The following is a 12,140-nucleotide window of genomic DNA, read 5'->3' on the forward strand; positions in this document are numbered from 1 at the left end:
TCACGGACCTGTCCCCTCCACCCTAGGCTTGGCTCAACTCCGCTCTTTTTGTCAGCTCCTGTATAATCTCCCCACACTTCAAAGTCCAGTTTAAGCTTCAGCGTTTTCAGAAAAGCTTCCCAGACCCCGTTTTCAGATGCAATATCGCCCCTCCCCCATTTTTCGAACCTCTACTCCAGCAGGTATCCCCTGACTAGACTGCGACCAGCCTATTGAAGAAGTCTTTCAGGTAGTCACTTCGTTCAGCCCCTACCACATCGCATGGTACAGAGAAAATGACCAATAATGGTTTGTTGACGTGAGTATGATCCCCTGAGAGGAAAAGAAGAGCCTGTGAACAGCAGTAAAGGTCCTTCACCACCTGAGGGGAAGCCCGTTGTGCAGCTGGACCCTGTCCTCAGCTCTAGACCTGGCACGAGAATGTGATGAGACAGAAGGCTCTGGTAAACGTATTTAGTTCTTCTTTACTTTTATAGAGGGATTCGAACGTTCTTTAACGGCCTCGGGGCAAGCCATAAACAGGTGGGGGTTGGGATGCCCAGTCTTGGAGCAATTCTAGACTCAGCTTTCATATCTCGTTTTTAGTTTCGCAAATTACAGTTCTAAAGTAGGAGCCGAGGGCGTAGAGGGTTTCACAATTTACGCGCCCTAGGGACGGCTACCAGCCTTCTGGGCTTCGCCTCATTTATCCTTCTCACATATCCTATCGCGGGCAATCTACCGAGCACTCCCGGCCTCCACATCCAGCCGGTGCAAAGAGCCACGGTTGGGCCAGGCGGTCTCAGCCGCTTCCTCCGCCAACCCTCTGGGCAAACCCTGCACGGGCGAGTGGGGGAGCTCCCGGCCCGCAATACAAGGCGGAATAGGGGGTAGGGTTGTACTACAACTCCCAGGCTGCTCTGCAAGAAGTGCGGGAGGCGGGGCGGGAGGTGAGGGGGCGGGGCTTGAGGTGGAGGGGCAGGGAAATCCCGCCCCGCTGCGCAGTGGCGACACAAAGCTTGACTTAACTAGCTTTGAGAAAGTGGAAGTAAGATGGCTTAGGTGGGCGACAGGACGAGAGAAAGAACTAAGGGAGGAACAGCCGCGTAGGTGGGAGCGGAGCTAGGCGAGGGTACTGGGGTGGCCCGCGCCTTTCCAGATGAGAACGGGGCGGCTTTCATAACTAGTTCCCCTGCCCTGCTTGCTCCGGGGTCTCTACAGTGCCCTGCCACTCCTTGCTCTGAGACCTGCTGCCTCGCTGGCTCGGGGCGGGCTGTTGTGCGGCACTGTGGCTCCCCAGCCCGGGTGCGGGACGAAAGCGCGGGGCGCCGCGGCCGTAGCGGTCCGAAGAGGGGCTGCGAGTGAAGCGGCGCCGCGGCGGAGTTAGGGCCGGGGCAAGGGAGCCCGTGACTCGCGACCAAGCCAGTGGAATAGTGCCGGGCTAAGGCAAGGTGAGGCGCTAGGTGCCTCGGAGAGTCCCCGCCCCACCCCCCCACCCCTCCTTAGCCCGGAGTGGGGCGGAAGCACGCGGCCTGGCCAAAGGGGAGGGCGGGCGGTGGCACAGCTCCGGGGAAGAGTGCAGACCGCTGGGGGCCGAGTCCCGCGCCAGCGGAGAGATAGGGGCGTCCCCTCACCGCTGGAGGAGTCTAGGGCTCCCCCGCCTTCCCTCCCTCGCGCTTCGGGTTCGCCTTCTCCGCGGGCTGCTGCGGAAGCGCAGGGGCGGCGGGGGGCCAGATAAGGGGGAGCTGCAGGGCCACAGACCCCAGCACTGGCGGGCGCGGGCCGCGAGTGAGGCGGGGCGGGGGCGGGGGCGTGTGGGGTGGGCTAGGGCGCGCGCGCCGGGGGGCGGGGGGAGCGCGCAGAGCCAAAGAGGGCGGCGGCAGCGGGCTGGTGGCGGGTTAGCCTTCCTCCCGTGCGCTTGGCGCCACCGGCCCACGCTGCAGTGTGTTCTGTGGACGGCACCTTCCCAGACAGCCCGGCAGAGCCCAGCTCGGCGCCCCCAGCCTTGGACGCGATGTTCCGCCGGAGCTTTAATCGCTTTGTAAGTACACGCGCTGCGCTGCGGCTGCACGCGGTTCGCTGTCTTATCAACCCCTCCGCTAGGTCCCTCAGAACAGTTTTCCGAGAAGATTAAGTGCATCTGTGGGAGACACTACCACCCCTTTTTCATTCTTACTGAAATACGCTGCCCCGGTGACCAGGGTGGGGAGTCAGGTAGGGCTCTTAGAGTCCCTGATCCCCACCCCCCACGAACGGTTTAAGCAGAGCTTCCCAGGGTGGTTACAAACTCCGCCTGAGACCAGGGTGGGGGGCGTCGCCTAGGGCCAGATAGTGGGGGACCGACCCAGAGGCCCCTCGGTTTGCCAATTAGTTGAAGATGGCGTTTTATTATCAGGGAGGTGGCTTTCTTTTGTTTCCTCTGCTGCGAGCACATGGAGGTAAACGTAAACCTGTCTCTGTGGCCCCCCCCCCCCCAAAACCCTGGGGGCTGAGGGGTCTGGAGGCCAGGGCAGGACTCAGCCTTGCCCGGGGCTCGGCCAGGCGGACGGTAGGTGGTTGACGGTCGGAGGCTGGGCAAACTTTGGAGACCCAGACTAAAAAGCTCACCTTTAGGGGTTGATAAGAGCTAGGGCGATTGTCAGGGTGGGCTGGGTGGATGTGGAGATTCGAGGAGGCGGCACAGCCGCTGCTGAGCGTCGCGTCTGAAGCCTTGCCGCCGAACACCGAAAGCCCCAGACGTTGAACCCTTGGGAGAAGGCAGGCTGCTGCTGGACTCTTCCGCCCAGGTTTACCCGCTTCCAAGTCCGCAGAATAGGGAGTTGGGCATAGGGAAAAGCGATTTCTGCCTACTGCCTTTTGAGTAATCTGTTTTACTCCTGGAGGGTACGTTAAGAATGGAGCAAAACAGGGACCATGACTTCTATGCTGCTATTTGTAGCAACTTCCTTAATTGCAAGATGAGGTGGCGGGAATAGGATTTTATTTCTGCCAATGATGTGAAAGAAGGGGTTCAGTTTTAAGTTTAGATTTTTCTGTCCTCAGGAAAAATGGTTGAGTGCTGTGCACTCCCCATCAGCCCCCTCACAATATAGGTTTGAGAACTTCTCGACTTGGTTCTTTTAATGCATTTCTTCTTGATCAAAGTATTGCTGACATTTTTGATCATCAGTTGAGTTTGCTCTCATTTTTTCTGCATTTGAAACTTTCACAAATGTACCCTGGCTAAAAGAAAGGAGTGTGCATCCCCTTTTAGGATATTGTTATCACAAGAGTGCTGCATTGATGTTTTTCTAAATGTTCACCTCACCCATAAATATACCTTATGAAATTGAAGCTGATTATCTGCGGCACAGAACACTGTAAGTTGTACATCTCAAGGATCTTGAAATCCATAGGAATTGGCTTGTATAGGATGCTTTGCTATACAGCAAGTGACTAAAATTGGTTTCTCACATTTACCCTGAAAAATTAAAAGAATATTCTACTTAATAGTTCTGTTTCCCATAGATTCTTGGCATCTTGGATTATTGTTTGGGGGTGACAAAAAGGGAGAGGTGACAAAAAGCTAATTGTAATATTTGGGAAAAGGGCAATCTTTTCACATGATACTCTTATGGTGGAAAACAACTGGCTTCTGGTTCGTAATAAATTAATTACCTTAAAATTAAGATGTTGACATCCTTACTATTTTTTTTTGAGAATGTGAACATTTGAAATCAAACCACCCAAGTATTGGTCTAAAACCCCCTTTTGCTTTTCCTTTGCTAAGAGCGATCTGCATTGTATCAGAGTAGTAATTAAGCAGTGTTGACCCAGAAAGCCAGGGCATGCAGTAGAATTTTCAGCGGTCCTTGAGGCGCCAGCGTGCAGGTTTGAGGCTAGTACTTTGCATCCCCATCCAAAGTCTTTCTGCAGAGGAATTACTTAAGCTCACACTGAAGTGAGCTTTGACCTCATTGTTTCAGCTGGAATACCGGTCTGCTCACATTTTCCTACGTAACCATGACTATGGTAAGACTCGGAATTCCTACCAGTGTCATAAACTGGCAGATTCTCGGGAGTTGTATTTCAGGCCTAGGGCAAGGAATTAGTCTGCAAAGGATCTGATTGAATGTGAAACGTGCTATCGAATGCTCGTTGCTAAAGAGTAACTTCAAAATTTTGGGTGGCCAGATTTTATCTCCTTTAGATCAGAAAGCCACGTGTCCTGGTCTTTTGCCTGCTAGACGTTATTTGAGGGACACTTCCATTTAAATCACTATAAGGCTACCCTTAAAGATTTAGGTTGGACTGAGATTTGCACAGCAGTGTAGTCCAAGTTGTATGCTGTTTTGTGATTGCTTTTATATTTCAGAGATGGGGCTGTGATTTCTTACCAAAATTAAGGGCTTTTTTTTTTTTTGTACGACTGAAGTCTGAAATTGACTTTGAATGTGAAATAAATTATAGTGGTGGTGCTTGTAGTTGTTGGTCACTGAAAACTAGATACTACCTGATAGGGCAGGGCTTTATATTTTAAACCTGAGATAGGAAGTAACTATCTCTTGGGAGCAGCAGCATTTATGGCTTAGTAGTGTCTGCTGAATCATTTTTAAAGGGCCATTTATTTCCCCAGGATCTCAAATTTCAAGCTAAAAGACATAGACTTTCCATCCTTGGACCATGCATGGCCCAATTTGTCTGTAACCAGCTCTCCCCCTTTCCCTTCGTGTTCACTGGTAAAGATGCTGTGACTTGAAGCCTTGATTAGCCACATTTTGGCACTATCCCATGATTGGGCCAGTTCTTCCAACCCCTGCTGAGATATCCCTACAGCTTTTCAGAGATTGGGGGGGGGGGAAAGGCACTAGTGCTCAAATTGGTATCTTCAGAACAGCTCACAGTTGAGGAAGCTGCCCTGAATGGTTTGGTTGCCACTGAGGTGTGGATATGGTTTTATGTCTGCGAGATCATGGGCAAGCGCGGCATCATTGGTTCTAATGTTTGAAGACCAATCTTTAACATGCTTCTTTTTGGTTTATTATTTGAATGTTCTTGGATCATGAGTGATCAGAATGGTATTTGAATAAAAAAAGATAGGTAAAAAATAAAGAGTGATTCATTGTATTTTTTTTAAAGACACGGCCTTGCCGTCTTTGCATTAATAATTTTCTTTCCTTTCCAGTGAGTTATGACTTCCCTTTTGACAGTTTTGAGGGAGAAATTGGTGGATTTGGTGTAGGATTTTAAAACTTAGGCAAGAAAGGAGTGTCTTAGACGATTTAAGAGTTTGATGCTTCTGAGTATAATAAAAGCACTGCCTGTTGCCGGTCAACATCTCCATTCTCCATCAATTTGTCAAAATAAATAATAGTAGTTTGCCTATACAGTTTATTTCCTTTAAAGCAGGGGTGTCTGACCTTTTTGTGTCTCCATGCCACACTGGAAGGAGAGTTATCTTGGGCCACACGTTAAATACATGGCAACACGTAATCACACACAAAAAATCTCATCATGTTTTAAGTAAATTTACAATTTTGTGTTGGGCCTCATTCGCAGCCATTCTGGGCTGCATGCGGCCCTCGGGCCTCAGGTTGGACACCCCTGCATAAAGGAATATTTAATTGGAAGTCTGGGCTAGTTAAGACTTGTAAGTCAGGGACTTCTATGTTATCCTGTCTTTTACTCTTCATAAAATTCTCAGTGATTGCGGTAGCATTTTCACACGGGTTTAAAGGTTTAATGAGAATCTGAACAAGAATTCCCCCCTTTTGACTTATTTCAGGTTGAATCCTATGTAAGATGGGAAACCTATTGAATCTCTGTTACTTGAAATAAATATTTATTATTAAATTAGTTGTATTTTAAAGAACCTGAAAACAAGTTTTTGTCTTTTTTTCCTCATCTGCCTTTTACTGATTAAGCAACACAAAACGCTGAATCTCTTCTACATACCTCCTATGAGGGTTTACCTTTTGCTTCTTCTGTTTATGATTGTTGCTCATAATTCAGCCTTTTAGTGGGTAATATTGAGTGCCTACAAATCAGGTAGTTTTCAGTGTTCTTAATGAACTTTTAGCAGAGGTGAAATTCAGGCAGGTGAAGCTAGCCCTTTTCATATTCATGCAACTGTCCAACTGAGCTCATTTCCTCTGCCAGTTGACCACCAGCTGGGCTATGAGTTCTAGGAGGTAAAGGATGGTCACTGGCCCCTAGGACAACATTCTAACCCTTCTGGATCTGGATGATATGCAAAGAACTGACCCATGAGTGATTTCAAGTTTTGGTTTGTTGAGTGATGAAAAAAATCATCAAGGCTGGCTGACTGCTTTTGCCTGACATCGTTGATTTGTTTTCCCAAAGAGGGTGAAGGCATGGGGCACAAAATAAAAATACTATATTTTCATCAAGGTAGTGTAGTTTCCTGTACATCTATAGGGCTTTATACATTTTCCTCTTTTACAATGGAATCCTTGAGATGGTGGGGGGGATTTTCTGGTTTGGTGGAGGCAGGTTGAACTAACTAGGTGCTGTTTTCGAGTTTATTTCCGGTCACTTGACATTGACCTTCTTGGCTGGTAAGGGTAGGTCAGCAGTGATTGTAAAACAAACATTAGCACAACTGCAGCATATGTTAACACTGCTGCAGCTTAATGATGAATGAGTGCTCAGCACTGCAGATAAGGGCACAAGATGCCCTGTGCCAGCACGATGGCAGGCGCCTCTCGGTTACTGCGGTGTGTGGACGGATTGCTGGTTTGGCTGACTTCTTGGTTATCTATGGGTTTAGACATGATGTTGGACCATGGATATCCAGATTTGTCACCATTTTTTGCCCCGTATTTATCTAATAGAATATGGGAAAATTGGTGAGGCCTCCCCTGTTTAAGCAGATATTATTTATTTTCTTTGGCTCCTCTAGTATATGTTTTCTTAAACTATTATGGTGGCTGTATTTTCCTAGTCTCTTCTTCTTCACATAGGTATTGGGAAAAACAGAACGGTTTTCCTAATAATGATCTTGTGGCTAGTATAGCATCAAGTAAACAGTAGGTGCTAAATAAGTACTCGCTGAATAGTTTTGAACTGAATTGGTAATACAGTCTGAGTTAGTAATAACAGGTGAAAAATAATGAGTTGAGTAAGCAGCTACCAAGAATTTTTTGCATTTCAGGCGCAGCTACTATTAAGTGCAAAACACTGAAAATAATTCCCTTTCAATGGACAAAGTACTATACTATGCTTATTCTAAATGAGAAAAATAATACTTTCATGCCCACTTAAAAAGTAATGAAAAAGTTGAGCATTTATTTATGGCTGTCTTCTCCATTAGCCAGAGAGTCAATTTGGTACCCTAAATAATCTTTATCACCCTCCCCTTTCTTGGTCATTCACAGAAAATGATAATTATCATGTTGTTTCTGAAATTGTAAATAAATCCATATTTTTATTAAATTTATGCATAAGATTATATTTTCTGTTGCCACTAGCACATCAAATCTGTTTTGAAAATTAAGGCTGTAGTGTTAACTCTTCAAGAGCTCTATGTGTTTGACTTTCTGCGGTAAGCGCGCATTATGTGGTTTCAGGATACCATTTAGTGTTTGGTGCCGGGAATTTAAGATACTTTCCTCTCTTGGTACCAAATTGCCATCAGCTGGGTGGATATACCTATAGCAAGAAGGCAGAGCAAACCAGAGAAGAGTTTGAGATATTTGGAAGCAACTTTCTTGTGAAAAGAGCCTCAACCTTGTTAAAAAGGGTTAGTGCAACTTACTGTTCTGCCATTTACGGCCCCACTTGGGAAACTGGACATTGTAGTTCATACACATCAAAGTGTGTCTCAAAGTGTGGTTCTGGGATTACTTGCATAAGAATCATCTGGGATGCTTATTATAAATACAGGTTCCTGGGCCTCATACCTACTTAATTCAAAACTCATGTGACAGAGCCTAGGAAACTGCATTTTTGGCGAGCACTCCAGATAGTTCTTTGGTTCACTAAAATTTGAGAATGCCCATATGTAATAAACACTGCAGTATTTACTTTCTGTGTATACTGTTCACTCTCTGAACTTTGCTTTCTCTATCTGTAGAACGAAAATGATACCTAGTTCACAAGGTTGTTGGAAAGATATTTGGTAGACTGTTCAACACTACCAGGCGTGTCAGAGGTCCCCCACACCACGCTCAGGTTTGATGGTTTACTGGCAGAACTCACAGGACTCGGCAGATAATTGCATTCACAGCTATGATTTATTACAGCAAAAGGATAGAAAGCAAAGTCAGCAAAGAGAAAAGGCACATGGGGCCAACTTGGGAGGAAACCAGGCTCAGCTTCCAACCTTCTTGTCCCACTGGAGTCACACAGGTTGTGCTTAATTTCTCCAGCAATGAGTTGTGATACCTTGTGTGACATGCTGTCTACCAAGGAAGCTCATCAGAGACTCAGTGCCCAGGGCTTTTGTTGGGAGCTGGTTTACACAGACACCCTGTGTCTGGTATGTGCCAAAATTCCAGACTCCAAGAAGGAAAACAGGTATTTAGCATTAACCATGTTGTTTGCACAGTTTACGTGCAGTGAGTGAGCTACTCTTACCAGTTAGGGTGTTAGGGTCCTTCCCAAAATCCAATACCCTGAACACCAGCTGGGTACCAATTTTGAAAGCAGATCTTTTTAAGAATAGCAGTCTCAGGCCTGCTGTGTTAACTCTGTCCTACCCACTAATGTTAGGACACAGTGGTATTTTTCAGTGAGGGGAAATGACTTGCCCCTGGTCATTAAGATAATCATCAGAGCTGAGGTTGAGCATTTCAGCAATCACTAACTTCTTTTCATTGCTGCACACAGCCATGCTTCTGGGTTATGGGTCGTTCCTTTCAGATTGTTGAACACATTTGCTATTTGTCACTTGCAGCAGAAGAGCAACTTGCCCGTGGTAAATTGATGCACCCAGTGGGGGAGCCAGGAAGTATTGATGTTTCTGCTAGTGTAGCGTCAACACTTGCTGGTTTCCTCTCTGGAGCATCACCAGGTTCGTGGATTTTCCTTTTTTTTTTTTCCCCCCTGACTTTTGCACTTTTGCTGTTACTCCCAACCCTCCTCCTTCCATCTATTTACCCATAGTTTCAACACTTATTTACATCATTACTTCATCCTACTCTGTACATGGCTACCAGCTAGCTCATACGCAGTGATTTAAAAGTTGTTTTGGGAAACACAATTCCAAAGAGCAGGCATACCAAACAGTACTTAGTTAAGGATAATTATATAGGAAAAACTGCCAAAAGAAAAAAGTTACTGGACTAATAAATGAATTTTATAGCAATATTTATAAATATTGTTTTATTCCAGGGTTGCTTTTGAGTTTTATAGTCATGGAAAACCCCAGGGGTATATGGCTCTGGTTATTTTTAAGTATCACCTTTTTTCCGTTATAAAAAGGGAGTTAGGCCCTTGCCAGGTAGCTCATTTGGTTAGAGCATCATCCAGATACGCCCAGGTTGCGGGTTTGATCCCTGGTCAGGGCACTTACAGGAATCAACCAATGAATGTACAAACTGCTGTTTCTCTCCCTCCCTCCCTCCCTCCCTCCCTCCCTCCCTCTCTCTCTCTGTCTGTCTCTCTCTTCCCCCTCCCCCTTTCTTGCCTTTCTTTCAAAAAATAATAAATTTTTTTAAAAAAGGAAATTAAAATTATTTTATGATTTGGGTAAGGAATAAATTAGAAAATCAAACCTTAAAGTTATAGTAATCCTACAGATCAGCAAGGAGCAGAAGCTAGGAAGGCTCTGTCACAAATAAGTAACAGCTGGATAGAGCAGCTTATGTAAGCCACCCCTGTTTGTCTAAGCAGTGGGGATGTTCTTTAAGCTTTACAGTTAATGTAGTTTGCAGTAGTGTGGATTAAGGGATCTATAGTATAATGCACAGTTTACTTTGGCTTCTTTTCTGAAAAACATTCATTTGAATCACAAACTTCCCTTGAACATTTGTGCGCTACTTGGTGCTGGAGAAGTAAGAAAGGCACAGCCCTGCTCTCCAGTGGCTTGCAGTGTGTTAGAGACAGGGCAACACACGACACCCACCTCCTCACAAGGCCATCAATGCTGTTCTTTTGACGGCACACACAGTACGTGCAGCGGACATTCGGAAGAGGGCACTGAATCTCACTCTGGCTCTAGTGGCTGGGGGTGGGATTTACAGAGGAGGGAGCATGTGAACTGGGTGGCAGGGGACTCCCAGGTGGAGGCAGTTACCCAAGCAATCGTGTGGTTATTGCTTCCGGCACTTACAGCAGGGGAACCAGTTAATTTAGAGGGCATAGGTTTCAACTCTAAATGCAGCAGAAAGACCAAATCCTTGATCTTCAATGCCTTATGTTTGCTGTGGTGAAATTTAGACTTTAAAAAAGGAGCACTACACATGGACATCAGGGGGCTTTCTGCCTCGACAACAATAGCTTTAGAAATCTTCCCGCAAATGCTCTTTTCTGAAATCAGTACCTCCAGTGATGATGGTCCTCGAGTTTCTGATTTGGTGCAGGAAAAATAAGGCAGGAACTGGGGTGAAATAAGCATTTAGGTTAATATTTCATGAGACTGCTTTATACAATATTAAATGACTAGTTGTTTAATTATCTTGCTCACCTAATAAGTGCACATTTTCAGAAATCATTGCCAAATCCAATGCCATGAAGCTTTCCCCCTATGTTTTCTTCTAGTATTTTTATCATTTTAAGTCTTGCGTTTTGGTCTTAAGTCTATTTTCAATTGATTTTTGTGCACAGTGTAAGGTAAGGGTCCAACTTCATTCTTTTGCATGTGGGTATTCGGTTTTCCCACATGGTGAAAAGACTCACTTTTCCCCATTGAGTGGCCTTGGCACCCTTGTCGAGGATCATTTGACCATCTATGATTTGACTGCGTATGTGAGAGCGTATTTCAGGACTCTCTATTCTATTCCATTGATCTATGTCTGTCTTTATGCTAGTACTACCTTATTTTCATTACTCCAGCTTTGTAATATGTTGTGACTTCAGAAAGTATGACACTTCCAACTCTGTTCTTTTTCGGGATTATTTTGGATAGTCAGGGTCCTTGGAGATTCTCTATGGATTTTAGGATGGATTTTCCTATTTCTGCAAAGTCTTCCTCACTTTTTGTGTTCTGTCTCCCACAGTTCCTTTGTATATACCATTTCCTTGTCTGGTAAGCTTCTCTCTGTTGCTTGAACTCTTACTCATCTCTCAGAGCTCAGCTTACTCATCACTTTCCCAAGGAAGCTGTTCCTTATCCTTCCCTCAGCCAATGCCAGGGTAGCACTTTGAGCCTTTCCTTTCCACTCTTATTACAGTTGGTTTTATATTTGTTTGCTAACCTGTCCAGTATCAAGCTTTGCTCATAGTAAGTTCCATGAAGATAAGAACTGTGACTGTTTTTGCTTATTACTGTTGCTAATGTCTCGGTGCCTGACATAGTATATGCTCAATACATATTTGCTTAAGGAATGAAATATGATTCCTCTCTGTATTTCTAATCTTATTTCCCATTTATAATCATAGACTTTTCGAGCTTGACTGAGAGAGCAAATTGCTCATTCTTTAGACATCACTGTTATGTCCAGTTAATAAAATTATCTTTGCTCAGACTTTAGAAGTGAAGCCATTTACTCTAGGCTCACATGCTGTGCTTTGTAATACATACAACAGCATCTCTCTCTCTTACATTTATGTTTTTAGGTATTTAATATTCCCTGATGTAGTTAATAACTTTTTATATTTATCAGCATCACCATTGTTGTGCACATACTCATTTACTGGTTTGACCAAAAAGTCTGTTATGTTTTTTTCATAAAATAAAAGTTATTTTTCATTTTCACCAATAACCTTTATAATTTGGATATTTTGAGTATGTCGGCTATCTCCCACTATTGGCTTCTAGTGGGTAGAGGCCAGGGGTGCTGCTAAATATTTTATAATGCATAAGACAGCCCCTCAGCAAAGAATTATTTGACCACAATGTCAATAGTACCAAGAAACTTCGCAAACCACTTTTGACATGTTTGATCAGTCACAGCACCTTCTCCATACACTGCACAAATCTTTTTTTGCATTTTGGTTGCATTTTTATCTTTCTTGAAATAATAAAGCATAATACATCAAAAATGTTGTGTTCCATCTTC

The 12,140-nt window shown here is 44.8% G+C and overlaps 1 protein-coding gene across 8 annotated transcripts in view; it reads left to right on the top strand.

Annotated features, from left to right (window-relative positions):
* Nucleotides 1–410: 410 nt before the first annotated feature.
* The window catches only part of ATP11C (ATPase phospholipid transporting 11C), a 173,072-nt gene continuing 161,342 nt past the window's right edge, over nucleotides 411–12,140 (top strand). For 5 of the 8 annotated variants that reach the window (XM_053917149.1, XM_053917152.1, XM_053917153.1 and 2 more), the window contains exon 1: nucleotides 1,810–2,020. In XM_053917149.1, coding sequence (XP_053773124.1) covers nucleotides 1,994–2,020 — 27 coding nt within the window. In that variant the 5' untranslated portion in view covers nucleotides 1,810–1,993. Of the gene's footprint in view, nucleotides 444–991; nucleotides 1,431–1,809; nucleotides 2,021–12,140 lie in introns of those variants that run through there. The other 3 variants (XM_024555273.3, XM_053917150.1, XM_071220347.1) reach the window with 3 other exon arrangements.

This window comes from Desmodus rotundus, chromosome X (assembly GCF_022682495.2).
Source record: "Desmodus rotundus isolate HL8 chromosome X, HLdesRot8A.1, whole genome shotgun sequence".
In the NCBI taxonomy this organism is placed as follows: domain Eukaryota; kingdom Metazoa; phylum Chordata; class Mammalia; order Chiroptera; family Phyllostomidae; genus Desmodus; species Desmodus rotundus.